The 17,540-nt window shown below is 30.4% G+C and overlaps 1 protein-coding gene across 1 annotated transcript in view; it reads right to left on the reverse strand.

Moving 5' to 3' along the window:
* The window catches only part of LOC101889994 (voltage-dependent calcium channel type A subunit alpha-1), a 206,278-nt gene that overhangs the window by 61,878 nt on the left and 126,860 nt on the right, over window positions 1-17,540 (reverse strand). The window contains exon 21 of the mRNA XM_059120872.1: window positions 2,723-2,905. Coding sequence (XP_058976855.1) covers window positions 2,723-2,905 — 183 coding nt within the window. The remainder of the gene's footprint in view (window positions 1-2,722; window positions 2,906-17,540) is intronic.

Below are 17,540 nucleotides of genomic sequence, written 5' to 3' on the forward strand. Positions count from 1 at the left end.
GGCGATCCAGCTACAATAACATTTTAATGAAGAGTAATTTTTTAGCTTTTTCTTTTTGGCAAAACTGGTTTATGTAGTTCATGCTCATTTTGTGTTTTGATTCACTGTCAACTGTCTTCAATTTGGTCTAATAAAGCTATTTGCAGCAATTGAGACTGTGCTACTCAAAAACATGGAAAATATGGCGAACTGATTCAAGGATTGAAGACGGCAGACCGAAAGATCTCTTTGGACCAAATCCATATCAGGAGATTTGGAGTCAATCCAGGGATGTCCGTTCGTCCGTCCGTCTGTCTGTCTGACTGATAACTCTCGAAGGGAGATCCGATTTGGCCCAAACTTGGTACATGCTAAAATTGTTATCAAACTTAGATCGAGGTCGATCATAAATAATACCGGCCCACTCCTTCTGTGAAGATGGGATATATCGGTTCACCGCTGCTGGTACCTCCCCTATAATGGGTCAACATTTTAAATAACAATGAAGCTCGTAAAACGCGAAATAAACCTCCGATTTCTTTCAAGCTCGTCGCATCACAATATTTCTATGAACACAAGATCTGTTGTGAAGATTGTATATATCGGTCCATTCCTTTTGGTACCTGCCCCACAAAGATTCACAACTTTGAATTACCAAAACGATCATAAAATGCGAATTAAGCCTCCAGTTCTCTTAAAATTCTAAAAATCCTTACGCCTCAAATGGTTAAATTTTTGAATAACTATATCTGTCTATATCTCGTACCATCGCTCGTTACCGTGATAATGGTAGCGTAGCCCGACATCAAGGAAGTGGACGGAAGTAAAGCCATTGGGGTAAAGCCATTTAAATTCCAAAAAGTGCAAGAACTTACACCGCAACAGAATGAAAATAGACTCAAAAGGTCAGATGAAAATGTGCACCTTCATGCATGTGCATGGTGATGATAACCATAACAGCCGATGGTCGCTCTCCGCTCTTATTAATCGACCGTGGCATCAGAATAAATGCCGAATATTATCGCGAAATTATTCTAGAGGGTGTATCAAATCCTTGGGCACGCAAGCATTTTGGCCGCAGACCTTGGACATTCCAACAGGACTCAGCACGCGCCACCCAAGAATGGTTACAAAATGAGGTTCTTCTTTTCGTTTCCAGCGAACAATGGCCACAAAAATCTCAGGATACCAATCGGTGGGAATATTGTGTTTGGAGTATTTTGGAAAGCAAGGTTGGCACTAAAAAATACCAAAGTGTCGATCACCTCAAGCAGGCGCCGGGAATGGCCTAAAATACCGCAGAGCAACATTCGGGCAGCGTGTGAAGGTTTCATTGGCCGTTTGAAGGCCAAAGGTGACCAATTCGAAAAAATCTTAACTTATTCTAAAATTTGATGCTAATACCGCAGAGCAACATTCGGCAGCGTGTGACGGTTTCATTGGCCGTATGAAGGCCAAAGGTGACCAATTCGAAAAAATCTTAACTTATTCTAAAATTTGATGCTATTTCCGACATTTTTTGCTTGAATTCAATAAAATTAAAAAAAATGTAAAAATTATGGGGATTTTCTTTGTTGCAGTTTTTTCTCACCTTGTAAGTATGTTAAATATGGTTAAAATCAATTCAGATTACGCTGAAGCTTCCACATTTATGTTTCCTCCAATTGGTGTTTAATTCTCTCACATTCATAATATGCTCTCCACAACTATGATGTTTGGTACCAGATACAGTACAGAAATACTTCTGACAAATTTTACTGAGATCGGTTTAGATTTGGATACAGCTTCTATATATATCTTTATCCAATTTGACGTTTATTGTGTACCAAATGGTTAATATCAGCCCAAATGGAGTGAAATTTTTCCTCCGGTTGGGTGTTTAAGTCCCTCACATTCGTAATATGCTCTTAACAGCAATGCTATTCGGTACCAGATATCAGATACTGCTCACAAATACCTTAGCCAAATTTCATCAATATCAATTCAGATTTGGATATACCTTCCATGGGTAACTTCATCCGATTTAATGGACATTGTGCATCAAATATGTATTGTCAGCCCAAAATGGTTGTATTTTTGGACATTGAATGGTAGTTCTACTTAATAGGTGTAGGGTATCATAGATTTATCCCGCCCAACTGTTGACCATTCTTTATTGTTTTTTTTTTAAATTTTGGTAGGCACACTCTCCATTCTATATTTCTTAAAGCTACATCATCCCCTTGTTATTCACGCTAATCATTTAAATGTTATAAAATAATATACTTTTCCTATCGAATATTGAATGTTTTTTAACTATTGTTATAAACTGTGAAACCCTAATTTTAAATTGATAAACTATTTAAAACTGCTATTCAAAATAAATTTTTCGAAAATTAAATACTGTTCTAGACTGATTGAACTCTAACAAAGAAGAAGGGTCCCTGAAAAATAACTATTTCATTGGGCTAATACGGCCCAATTGGCTAAAGAAATATTAAATAAAAATTAAAATAAAAAATAAAATATTTAAATTGAAATATTAATAAAATAAAAATACATTGAAATTGAAACTAAAAAAGCATTTAAAAATTGTTGGGACTTTCCAAAGGCGTTTGAGTAATCAATTTTTTTTTGCAATGGAAAATCCCACATTTAAAACCATAGAATATGAACAATTTATCATTATATAATATTATATGTTATATCAGTATTATTAATAATAATAATTAATAACAATTAACAAAATTCAACTTCAACTTACCTGCATACCAATAATGGCATAGATAAAAAATAACATGGCTATCAACAGACAGACATATGGAAGTGCTTTGAATGATTGTACAAATGTCCAGAGTAGAATACGTATCGTGTAGCCTTGGCGTAGCAGTTTGATAAGACGCGCCGCACGAAATAAACGCAGGAAGCCAACGTTGATTGAGTTCGACTGTAAAATATTTTTGGTCATACGCACACATTTATGTCGCATAAATTTACGCATACACGCAAAGCAACAACAGGAATATAGAATACAGAGAATGTAGAATGAGGAAGAAAAAAACAAAAGGAGAAGGAAACAAGAATAATCAAATAATTAGCCGGATTTATGGTTTTGATAATGTGTTCATTTGTTGTTGTTGATTAATTTGTTTTTGGTTTATTTTTTTCAGGTAATGCGTTATATTTTTTTTGGGTGGGGGGCAAGGGGATATTTTTTTCGAAATTGTACTCATTAAAGGAAATTGTTTCTCAAAAATTAATTAAATTTACTGTTAGTTTAATTTTGTAAAGAATTTTGTTAAGAGAAAAAAATAAATGATATGTTTGTAAAAAGTAAATTTAGAATCGATTCAGCAGTTCATTATACACTAGTTTTATTCGACTAATTAAGGCATAACACAAGAAAAATTTAGAGAAAGATAGAACAAGATATACAAGATTGAATTGAGTTTTTTTTGTTTGGTTTTTTCTTTTTTTTTTTGGTGAGAAAAATGAGCAAAAATATTAATTTTTCAAATGAAATTATATTGTAAAGCAAAATTATAAGAATTTAAGCAAATGAAAATAATGGTAATTTTCAAAATTGCAACAAAAATAAAACAAAATTTTACATAACACCAATTTGTGAAACATATTCATTTTATACAGAAATTAAACAATTCTTCATGACAATAATGTTTTAAATTAATCAAAAATTAAATTATTTTAAACCACATTTCAAATAAATACAATAAATTGTGGAATTTCAAAGTCAACATTTAAATATTACGTGAAAGGCCGGTAAACCCCATAAAAAGTTTGGTGACCAAAATATCTTCAAATATGTACTTTTCCAGGCTGATCTGCTTAATCGGTATAGAACACAAGTAGTTCCAAATAACACCGTGAATCGTAAAAAAACTAATTACAAAAAATGTGAAAGTAGAGCTAAAAATATAAGAGACGTTGTTTCGAAAGTTTACATTGTAGAGTAACCTAATAGAGGGCCAAGATCGCAGTTCTCCCTAACATTCTTTGAAATACTTCGATCAAGATTCCTTGAAATTTTTAAATTTTTTGTTTATACTAACTTTGCCAGACACAAAGGGTTCTTTTTGGTCGTTTTAATGCCCTACACCAAATAGTGGTAAGAGTATAATGTCTGTGTGCTTTTTTTGTAACAGGGAGAAAGAAGCGGACCCTCTGAGGATATTCAAAGAATCACTTTCTGAGTCGATGTATGCATGTCAGTCCGTCCGTCTATGTATTCTTGTACACAAAATGCAGGACGCATTTATTATCCGATTGAAATGAAATTTTGCAAACAATATTTGTTTGGCCCAAGGACGAACCCTATTGAAATTGGTGACAATCGGATCAGATTAGTTCCCATATATTTTCAACCGATTTGGGGTTAATTGTGGTTTTGATTGGGGTTTTGAGTCCCTCACATGTGTAACATGCACTCCACAGCACTGATATTTGGTACCAAATCCCAGATAAATACTTAAGCCAAATTTTATCAATATCGGTTCAGATTTGGATATAGCTCCCATATATATCTTCAACCGATTTCGGGTTAATTGTGCGCCAAATGGTCAATGTCAGTTGAATTTTGGCATATCCGACCGAATTCAGTCTAGAAGCAAGAACACCAAATTTGGTGAATCGGTTCAGATATAGCTATAACTCTCATATATATGTTTCATCCGATTTGGTTTTTAAATCCCAGAATAAAATACAGAATATCTTATAGAGCTCGGAAAAAAAAACTCTTTTAAATTTTATCAAGATTGGATCAGGTTTGGATAGAGCTCACATATATATCTTCAACCGAAATGGCCAAGATCAGTCCTAATAACCCAAATTATGGTGTGTCCGACCGAATTCAGTCCAGATGCAAGTACATCAAATTTGGAGAAAATTGGTTCAGATATAGCTATATATGTATATATTTTTTAATATAATCCTTCTCTAAGTGATATCATGTACTCTATAGCAATGTTATATAAGAGATTAAAATATCTCCGTCAAATTTAGTGAAAATCGATACAGAATTGGATAGAAGGCGTATCCAATTCCCACTGAAACCAAACTTAAACTGTTCCAAAGCCAAATGTTAATAGGTGGTACGATCTACTTCAAATAAATTCTTTTGTTACGGGAGCTCTACTAAATATGCATAGTGGTGTAAGGAGTCATATAGTCGGCCAGCCCGACTTTTGACTATATATAGCAAGCATATCTATCGGGCTCTTCTCTTGAAAGAAAATTTGTCTGTTCGCTTCTGTAAAGTTATTCTTATCTGTCTTCATTATGAAGACAGTAGATCCTTTTATAAGTCTTCGACGTACAAGGGACTTTTGCTAAATATTCTCTAATCTGAAGAAAAAATATCATTCAAATTACGCAAAAAACCTGTTTATTGGTCGAGGATAGGTAGGTAGATCTTTCTTCTATAAGGGGTCAATGTTGAGGTATTCTATCGACAAGGAAGTGATAGTTATATAGACAATTGGTATGTATGTCTTATTATTCGGTACTTTCGTTTAAGCATGTATAAGAGGGTCATCAAGTCTTGGTTAAAATAAATATTTTTACTGGGTCTCTTAATTATACCCTCCGCTGTACATATTATGGAGGGTATATTAAGTTCGTCACAAAGTATATTTATTCTTTATCAGCGTAAAATTCTATGACCTGTCCGTCCGTCCGTCGGCTTGTCCGTCAGCTGTAATCAATGCTAGAGTCAAAAGGAATTAAGGTAGGAAGATACAATTTTGCACAGATCAGACTTTTGTCCGCAGGCAGGTCAAGTTCGAAGATGGCCCACGATATTGTAGGTATTTTGATGATTGTAGCCAAGATTTTCAATGGAGTTGTCTGAAAATCCACATAAATATAAATAAAATCTACATAGATCCAGGATATCGTATAGCTCCCATACAACGGAACCCCATGATATTCGGTATTTTGATGCTTTTAGGGACATTTTTGTCCGAAATTTTTTCAAATTTCGTATATAAAGTTCGTTTTGGGTATTAGGTCCAATGGCAAAACTTTGCCTATGCAACTCTACGTCATCGTATAGCCCCCATATAATGATTTTCCTTTGAGCGGTTTTTTTTTTGGAAATTTTCCATGTCCCATGTCCCAGCCGAACTTAGCTGCTTTTTACTTGTGTGACTTGTTTTTTTTTTTTTTTTTCTTCCTTTTTTTGTAAAATTTGATATTGACGATTTTATTACGTTATGTCTGCTGACTTTAAAATTCCACTTCAGTATCAAAATAAAATATTAATAGGGATAAATTGGATCTTTTTTACAAGAATTAAAATTATTCATCAATATATATACTAGAATCGGAAAAGGGAAACTATGGGATGGGATATCATTTCAAGTATATATGTATAGTATTTTGTTAAGAAAAAATTTTTATGAAAAATTCCTTTGGGAAAATTTACAATAAGGACGGGGATATGGTGATGGACTATACTCGCATTTACTATTACTTGGGTTATTTGCAAAAGTAGGGGAGGGGGAGGAGGAGGAAGAAAGTATAGCATAGAAATAGTGGTTTTAAGAAGATTTGGGGTTAGTTTTACACAGGATCAATAGAATAATAGAATGAATAGGGAAAAAACAATATTACAGATAGATTTTTGAAAGATTTTGAAATTAACTAAAACAAGAGCCAATGCAAGAGGTTTGAAACTAATATTTTAATTTTTAAATTTAAATAAAATTTCAATTTAAATGAGAAAAATGGAAATTAATGTTATGTTTAATGTAGAATTTTTTAAACTTATTTTTTATATATGCCAATTTGTAGTTTGAGAGATAGATGCTAAGTTCTAATTGTTGCAGAAGTAAATTGTGAATTGTTAACAAATACAAAGGTGGGAAACTTTTTAAAAATATATATGGCTCATTGAAAATTAATTTTTATCTTCAATTTAAATTTATTTAAATAAATTTATTATTATTAATTAATTATTAATTTAAATAAATTAATTTAAAATTACTTCAATACAAATTTATTACAAATTCAAAGAATTTTTTTGTTCTGTTTTCAGTGATCCTTTTAAACTCAGAATTTAAAAAATGAATACTATTGTGAAAAAACATTTTTCAGTATAATTTGAAATTAATTCAAATATTATTATGAAGTCTCAAAAACTTTTGATATTTTTTCCACTATTTTGTCTGTGAATCAAAACAAAAATAGTTGATCTCATTTCTTTGTTTCCAACAATTCACCATTTACTTCAATGTTATTTTTTAATTTCTACAATAATTTTTTTATTTTAAAATGCCAATTTTTGGAAAAATAAAATAATTTAATTTAGTTTTTTTTGCCATAAAATAGAAACAATAAACATAAATTATAGCTATAGATACACCATCAATGGATATTAGACAGAATATAACTAAATTCCTAAGGTGATTTTGAACTATCATTTGAAGCAGATTTGAGATTCGTTGCAAATATTACACACCACAGCATTCAGTGGCTATTAAATGATAATCAAAATCGTTTTTCTTTCTAAAAATGACCAAAATATTTTACGCATCAGCAGCTGTCCGACATTGTGGATAACGTATTTTGTTTTCTTCCTTTAATTTTTTTCTCTAAATTGTCAGAAGCCAGCTAATGTTTTGACGTATACCGCCTCGCAGTATGGCTTCACAGCTTTATTCATTTGGATCGGAGGATGCCTTGAGAAACAATACATGTGGCCTTTTTCCACATTGTATCTCTCTTTTTTCACCTTATTCTTAATTCTAAATATATATATTTGTAAAAAATTGGCATGTTTATAGAACTAAATAGCATAGTAGATTTTTATTTATAGGAGATATAGTTTCAGAGCTATAGTTAGGGCTAATTGTTCTCTAGGAGTATACAAATGAAAAAAATTAAGAAAACAAAATGGTAATAATACTTAAAATTAATAATAGGCATTTGATTTCAGTTTTTCTACATTTGGTGATCTAATAGCATACATCGAGAGTCTGGAGAGATTCTAAATAGTTAAAGGGGATATAATCCTTGATTTAACTAAGCCCGCCCAGATGTTACAAAAATAAATTAAGTCAAGAAAATATAGGTTTAATATAAAACTATGAGTATTGCTGAAATTAAAATCATTTCATTAAATTTGAGTACGAAAACACACAGAAATTGTCTACTGAAAAATATTTGTGTTTTCAATAAATCATAAATTTTGTTCAACTAATCATGGCCCTTTCGTGGCTATAAAAATACATTCGATGTCATGAATATTGGGTTTCAGCTGATTTTTTCAGAAGAGTCAAAATTTTAATAATTTGAAAAGCAAAAATTGACATACACCTGTATTTTCCAGGATCTTATCACATTTTTTAACGAAATTGACCATGACTTGACATTGGAATACAATTTCGAAGAAGTATGTCAACTCCCGGTTTTGATATAACCTCTCGGATTTCAGTAGATTATCACAGTAAATTATCATGGGGTGAGATGAAAAAACTGCAACCAACTTCAGACTGCTTTCATTTCTAAGCCACTCGTCCGACAGCTGTTAAAATTATTCCAGTGACAGTTCATTATATTGTTTACAAGCGTACAAAAGCATTTTGGTGAGAATTTTCCAGAAGAAAAAGTTATACGTTATGGAATTCAAGGGTGATAGTGAGATTTCTTTATATTTGGCTAGAAAGTCACAAGTGGCTATCGTTAGAGCACTACAGCATTTAAACGCGAATAAATCTTTTGTGTCTCACACCATCGCTTGTTACTGTGATACCGGTAGCGTAGTCCGACGTCAAGGAAGTGGACGGAAGAAAACAGCAACATCAGCAGAAATGGTTCGAAAAGTAAAGAGGCGACTTGATCGAAAACCGCGTCGCAGTGGCCGAAAATTGGCACGTGAGCCGAACATATCGCAATATTCCATTCGGCAAATATTGAAAAATGAGCTCGGAGTAAAGCCATCGATTTTCCGAAAAGTGCAAGAACTTACACCGCAACTGAAAGAAAATAGACTCAATAGAGCTAAAGAGTTGCTTCGCTTGCCCGAAAGTGGTGAACTGCCGAATTTGGTTTTCTCCGATGAGAAAACATTCGATGTCCAGCAGTTTGTAAACAAACAAAATGATCGTGTTTACTGGGCAAAGAGATCAGCTGAAAATGTGCACCTTCGGTTGGCTACCATAATCTCCGCTCGTATTAATCGACCGTGGCATCAGAACAAATGCCGAATATTATCGCGAAAATATTCTGGAGGGTGTATTAAAGCTTTGGGCACGCAAACATTTTAGCCGCAGGCCTTGGACATTCCAACAGGATTCAGCAGCATCGTACTTAGCACGCGCCAATAAAAGTTCAATAAAAATTAAAAAAAAAAAAAATGTAAAAATTATTGCGTTTGACTTTATCTTTAGGTCTTATGACTGGATATTCTTAAAGCAGAAGCCATATAAAATTTTAACTCGTTGGTTTCTTTTAATACGACTAATTCTTCAGACATAAGACTAATATATCGCACCATTGAAGATAAAAACCCCTTTCATATGACTTCATTGAAGAGAGAACTTATAAAAAGAAGGCATCTTTGGCCCTCAAAAAGAAGAAGACCTATCTATGGATAGACCTCAACAATAAATGGACGTGTGCAAAGGTATTCAATAGATTTATCTGTACTTATTTGTAAGATGCCGATAGGAAGAGTCAATATGTACGAATTTTGTATATATTTGATTTATAGAAGACTGACATGTGGGTCTTATTAGGCGGTTCTTTCGATTTTCCATACATAGGACCCGAGATAAGTGAGTCGTAAAGTTCTCTTATAAAAATGGTAGAGATTCTATTTTGTTTTCGTAAGATTAGCTTTTGGCGATTTTATTATATAATGGCATGTTCATAACATTGTATTTGGAATTCCGAGGAAGTGTCCCAACTACGTAAAAAAAAAATAGAAATCGAGACTTTATCAAGTCTACAAATTAGGTATTATTAAAGGTTTGAACACACTTTTCAAAGAACCGTGCACTTTGTATTCTCAGACGCCAAAAACTCTACTTATAAAGAATTGCCATTGTAGGTCTTATAGTTAGTTATAGCAGGGCAGCCAGATATTCGTTATTTTGATTATTGAAATATCTTTAATTTGGCATTTCTTTTATGTTGAGTATAGGAAACTTCCATCCAAATGACAATAAGTGAAGGTATACTCTTCAGTACAGCTCCAATGCAACATTAGCACCATATTTTCGATATTTTAATGGTTTGTCCAGTGATTTTTTGATTTGCTAGTATATTAAAGTATTGTCACCAATTTTTGTTTGTTTTTTGCAACGTATTTTTCTTAAAATATATTGTTATTTTGCTATATTCATTACATATGTGTTAATGCAATTTTTTGTTACTTAAGAATATATGTGAAGACTTATAAGTAGGTTTTTTTATTACTTGAACCTGAAAGCAGAGGACGAACAATTTTATGTGTGTTTTCATACCCTTCGATATTATTATTGTAGTTTTTTTTAATCTTATTTTTTTCAAAACGAAAATTTTCTCTAAAGAATTTCTAATAGAATTATCTAAGGAAGTAGAATTTTTGTTTTGTGATTGTATGATAGATGTAGATAACAGTAGATAAATGCAAAAGTATGTGATGATAGATAAAAATTGTAAAAGAATAATTTAAAACCATTTTAAATAGATCTGTTCGTAAAGCTTTTTATAAGGCAATATACAGGTAAGCAAAGAGAAATGATGTACAATAATTATAATTATTATTATAATTTTGGTAACTATGAAAGCCAATATTAGAAAAAAGGAAAGTTGAATTTGGGCTATTTATTATTCGCAGACAATGGTAGGCATATGAGCAAAGAAAAAATTGCATATTATATAGGATTTTTCTAATACACTGAAAGAAAACAATGAAGGTTCAGTTACTGGATAGACTGCTAACCTAAAGCTAACTAGTAAATTTGTTCCTGTTGTTCAAATGCATAGAATTTTTGTTTAATCCCTAAATTTTCTAAAAATGTACTATTTTTGGTCTTCATTGCGTTTTACAAAGAAAGAAGCTATTATTATTGATTATTCCGGTTCTTCGAGGAAGGTAATTTTGATGATCTCCATCTGAGTCCATAGAATTTTTTCTGTCCATCTGTCCATGTATATTTGAATTTATTGTCCAATTGAGATAAACATTTCCGTAAATAATTTGCTTTAATTTTAAATTGGTGATAATCAACCCAGATTTAGGTATAGATCCCAAGTATATTATCATCTGATTTCAATTTTATTGTGCTTTGAACAGGTAATTTGTTTGGCCCTAGTACAGACCTTTTAGAAATTGTTCCCTTATATATCTTTGTCCGATTTTACTTCAATTGTACTCCAAATATATAATATATGACCAAATTGAACTGATTTTGACACATTCCACTAAACATAACAAAATTAAATTTAACGAAAATCGGTTCAGATATATCTATAGCTGTCATATGTGTAGCTTTCATCCGATTAGCCATTTTAGTCCCCCAGGGGTAATGTTCAGATTTGGATATGGCTCCCATGGTTATCTTTATATGTTTTCAAGTATCGAATTAAGCTTAGAAGCAATATAATCAAATTTGGTAAAAAAAAACGATATATCAAATGCGACCTAGAAATTGGCTCCATTTAAGGTCCGACTATTGACAAGAATAAGATTTGTTATGTTGGGACCACATCTGTTCCGATGTAGATATAGCTCCTCCATATGTGTTCCTAATAATAATGATAAGTATTCATTATAGTGTATGGTATCATAAAGTGGCCCGCCAGAGTTTTTCAATTCCTTGCTTATTTTTATACCCACCACCTTTAAACGGAGGGTATATTAACTTTGTAATTCCGTTTAAAATTTAGATTTAGCGATATGTGTCTGTCTGTCCGTCTGTCTGTTAAAATTATATTATTTAACGTAGAGCTTCAAAATTTGGCTCAATAGTTTATATGGTGGTTAGGATGGTTGGTATTGAAAATGAGATATATCGGTACCTCCCGATATTCGATATTTTGATGATTTTCGTTACATTTTTTTACGGATTTGTCTCAAAAGTGGTATTAGTAGTTCGTAATGTATTTTAGCTCCGGTGGTGGAACATTGTATGTATAGGTCGCATATAACGGTACCTCCCGATATTCGGTACTTTTGATGATTTTTGCCACATTTTTTTCCAAATTAGCCTAAAATTGGTATTTGTCATTTACAATTGGTTCTGCAACCAGTGGCAAAACATTGTATGTATAGGTCCACGTTTTTGTATAGGTTGCATATACCAGTACCTACCGATATTCGGAATTTTTATGATTTTTGCAACGTTTATTCACGGATTTGTCTAAAAATAGGTATATGTAGTTCGTAATAGGTTCTAGTTCCAGATGCAGAACATTGTATATATAGGTCCACGTTTTCGTATAGCCCCCTATATAACGGTACCTCCCGATATTAGGTATTTTGATTATTTTTACCACATTTTTTCACGGATCTACCTAAAAATTGATACTTTTAGTTTAAAATCTAGAACACATTTTCAACAAAAATACCAATTTTTAGGCTATCTGTGGAAAATGTGAGGTCGCACAATATTTAATATCTATGACCACCGATATTTTGTATTTTGATAATCCTGGTCACATTTACAAAGGACATAGTTTCTCATTTGGTATTTAAGACTCGCAATAGATAACAATCCCTATAGTATAAAATTGTATTATAATTATAGGTTCCCATTTTGCTATGGTTTTTTCAAAAGTTGAACTGCATTATCCAAACCGTAATACATGTATTTATAGTTTGAAGTGGGAAATGTTTGAATACTTTTACATACAAATGTTTCCTTTACCCAATGGTGGAGGGTATTAAAAATTCGACCCGGCCCAATTTAATGTATTTTTTTCTTGTCTAAGTTCTCATTGGAAAATTTTTCAACATAGGTCCATTATTGTCATAATTACATTCTAAGTGTTATGAAGTCAGAAATTTATATATACTTTTAACTGATATTTTGATTTCTTATTTGGCAGAGCACATCATTTTGAAATGTTCTTGGTGAAGGTATAGGTTTTGCAATAGCCCTCATATAAGGCTATATCCAACTCATATGTATTTTTAAGTTTCTATATGGTTATAGTTTGGTATTTTTAGTTCCTGATTTCACATTTATAGTTTTATTTATACATTTAAATGCTTGATTATATTATTATTATTATTATTATTATTATTATTATTATTATTATTATTATTATTATTATTATTATTATTATTATTATTATTATTATTATTATTATTATTATTATTATTATTATTATTATTATTATTATTATTATTATTATTATTATTATTATTATTATTATTATTATTATTATTATTATTATTATTATTATTATTATTATTATTATTATTATTATATTATTATTATTATATTATTATTATTATTATTATTATTATTATTATTATTATTATTATTATTATTATTATTATTATTATTATTATTATTATTATTATTATATTATTATTATTATTATTATTATTATTATTATTATTATTATTATTATTATTATTATTATTATTATTATTATTATTATTATTATTATTATTATTATTATTATTATTATTATTATTATTATTATTATATTATTATTATTATTATTATATTATTATATTATTATTATTATTATTATTATTATTATTATTATTATTATTATTATATATTATTATTATTATTATTATTATTATTATTATTATTATTATTATTATTATTATTATTATTATTATTATTATTATTATTATTATTATTATTATATTATTATTATTATTATTATTATTATTATTATTATTATTATTATTATTATTATTATTATTATTATTATTATTATTATAGATTTATCGCTTTAAAACGAGTGTGTCTAAAACGTGCTTAATTTTGCAACCCTCTCCTTAACAAACGGATCTCCCTGATTTGTTCCAAAATAAATTTTCCCTGCATAAATTTCCAACAAGTGGTAAATTTATATATACATGGACGCTTCAATGATCAAAGATGTTTTAATAAGTGATTTTCTTTCAGTGTATTATACTCTTAGAAGCGAACAGATCTATTTTATTATAGCAACGTGTCTTTTTGCACTATTTATTTAACATTAACATTCAATAGGAATATGATTAAATACATATAAATATAAATATGAGAAATTTTAAATATTTACAATTAGAATTTCGTTTACTACCAGTACTTACATCCTGAGTGTGATTTAAAAGATTTTGTTGTTAGACATTTTTGATTTTCGGTCAATTTGATTTTCAATTCAAATGATGTGGTGTAATTTAGTTTATTTTGTAGTTTTATTATTCAAAATTTTTATAATGCAAATTTTAAATAAATGTTTACCATTTTGTTGGCATTTTGAATTGTTGGTGATTGATATAGATATTTTTTGGAATTTTTGTGATAGTAATTGTTGTAGTAGTAGTAGTTGATAAACAATAGTTGTTGATGATTTTGGTTGGTTGGTTGGAGTAGTAGTAGATAGTGGTTGTGGTGGTGATATTGGTTTGATATGATCGATAAATATTATTTTTATTTTCAATTGCAAACGGTTGGGTGTGAATTGTTTCAACAAGCATTCCAAGAATTGCATCAATGATTTGGATTTTGCAAAGATTGGTAATTGTTTTTGTTTTTTTGGAGAACACAAGACATTGTATTTTGAATATATGTTTTGATATTTTTCATAATGGAAGTACAACACAATCATTCACATTTGATTTCAAAGAATTGTTTTTCATTTATTTGTCGTGTGGTAGGTTGTAATCGATTTCATGTCAATCAAGTTGCACACAGCCCAGGTTGGATGATTTTGGTTTGAAATGTTTAATCAATTAGTTTTTGCGTATTTTTTTATTCAAGATGTTGCCGGTGTTCAATTTTTTTTTTTTTTTTTTTTGCAAAATTTAAAAATTAAACAAATTTTGCCGCAATAGATTTTGTGGATGTTGTTTATATAGAATAAAAAAAGTAGAAGAAAAAGAAAGATAGAAATTTGGTTTTAATTTTTTTTTTCACTTCGAAATTTGAACAAAACAGAAGTGTGTGTACTGTATTTGGTTTCTCAAGAACTTAAAATAAGTCAAGGATATATTCGCTGTAGCAGGATAATAAAGTTGTATTCTGTAAACCACAGTAGGCAAATTAAAATAAACAATAAATGAAAATCATATCTCACTGAGAAGCCTTGATTTCGTTGGAAACAAAATAAATACATTGAACATTGGTTGGTTGGTAGGTAGTAGCAGTTGGTGGTGATGATGACTTTATTTTCGTTTAATTAAAATCAAAAATAAAAATTAAGGAACAAGCAGCAACATTTTGTAAATTTAATACAACAACATGACGTTAAAAGAAATTATCTAATGAATATTCTCAATAGCATTTTGGTTTCGATTTGAACTAATTGGTTTTGTTGTTGGAATTTTTTACACAGCTCTAGGGTATGATACAACTTTGCTTTTTGGTATCTGTCTAACTTGCAACTGTAGGTTGGTTGGTAGGTGGGTACGTTTAATTTTCATTGCAACGTGTCACTGATCGTGTGTTGTAATGTTTTGTTCAGTTGGTTTTCTAATTTAAGTTTTTTTTTTTGACGGAATGTTTGGTTGTTCTCTATTTCGAGTAATTCGAACATAACTGTGTGCGTGTGTTTGGTATAAATGTAATTTGTGTAAACATCATTTATTTTATTTATTTCCTAAACACAGTATTCACATATGAATGATTATGATATTTTTTTATTGTAAAATTATGAATGATTGTTGAAGAAATTGAAATTCATGAATCGAATCTTTCTCCTCTAACACACAAATGGTGGGGTCCACTTTGCATATCTTAATAATGGATGGATGGAAACAGTGTGTGTTTGGTGTGTATTAGGTGTGTATTAGGTGTGTACTGGTTTTAAATGTATTTTTATTCAGTTTGTAACATATGAATAAACATCGACCATGTATTTAGGTATTTATTTGTCCAATTGTTGTTATTTTTTAGACTGATATATTTTAATATGATTCGAAATTAGCTATATGAACTTTAGTTACCAGGATCTAGTGTTACACCCTTTGTCTACACTTCGATTTCAGACCACCTCAGGTACTTCTAAAAATGGTAATATGCATGTCTTTTTAATCGATTTTCTTTTTATGGAAGAGTCCAATAGAAGGGAGGGATATTGCAACATTTTAAATACCCTTTTTTTTACTCTTTTATCTTTTCCCGATTTTCGCTGTTTTGAAGTTGTCATCTAAAATTTCCTATTGAAATTTAACAGTTCTGGTTCTAATTAAGTAGAATTTATCTTAAAACGTCACATATTTGCCATACCCCCGTACCATCTGGTTTTCGGAATATCTATTTTCCGGGACATTTTGCAACCAAATGATTTTAAAATTGATATTTCAGTCTCTCATTAGATGTAATTTTTGCTGACAATATATGTGTTATGCAAGGCCACTTTTTGGTATAACTATGTATAGGGCTACCTCATAATTCTCAATTCTTTTATGGTTTCAGACTCAATTTCCAAAAACAATTGGTTGTAATTTGCATTTTATTAATAGTATTGTAGAGGGCATATTAATTTCGTCAGTAACTCCACGAATTACTTATTTTAGACCCCAACTACTGTATACATTTTTGATCAACTTAAAAGCCTACATCGATTCATCCGGCCATATAACAGTACCTCCCCATATTCTGTATTTTGATGATTTAAACGACATTATTCACTGAAATTATTTCAAATTTGGTATTTGTCTGTCTGTGACAGACAGTTGTCCATGCAGGTCCAGGTCTTCGTATAGGCCCTATATATCAGTACCTCCCTATATTCGGTATTTTGGCGATTTTAGGTACAATACTCATCGAAATTGTTAGAGTTCGTAATGGAAGCAACAGCCTGTGACAGAAAATTGTCTATGCAGGTCCAGGTCTTCGTATAGCTCCGATATAATTGTACCTCCCTATATACGGTATTTTGATGATTTTAGCTGCATTATTCACCGTTTATTTCAAGTTTCGCATTTAAATATGGTAATGGCTTATGACAAACATAGCCTATGTAGCCTTACGTCGTATAGACCCCAATATAACGGCTGTATTCGGTATTTTTAAGATTTTAACAGAATTTTTAACGGATTTTATTTTTTGGAAATGTCCAAATTCGTTCCAAATGGTGGAGGGTATTCATAATTCGGCCCGACCGAACTTACTGCTTTTTAACTTGTTTTTGTTACAATTTTTGCGGGAATTTTTTTAAAATTGGTCATCAAATAGTACCCATTACGAACTCTAACGTAATGGGTACTATCTGATGACAGAAAATTGCATATACGGGTCCACGTCATTGTATAGCCCTCATATGACTGTATCTCATCATATTCTGTGTTTTAAAGATTTTAACGACATTATTTAACCGAATTATTTCAAAGTTGATATTTGGTGTTAACAACAGATAACATCTAAATTATCGTATATCCCCCAATTATATATACCAAATAATAT

The sequence above is a fragment of the Musca domestica genome, unplaced genomic scaffold (genome assembly GCF_030504385.1).
Source record: "Musca domestica strain aabys unplaced genomic scaffold, Musca_domestica.polishedcontigs.V.1.1 18, whole genome shotgun sequence".
Lineage (NCBI taxonomy): Eukaryota > Metazoa > Arthropoda > Insecta > Diptera > Muscidae > Musca > Musca domestica.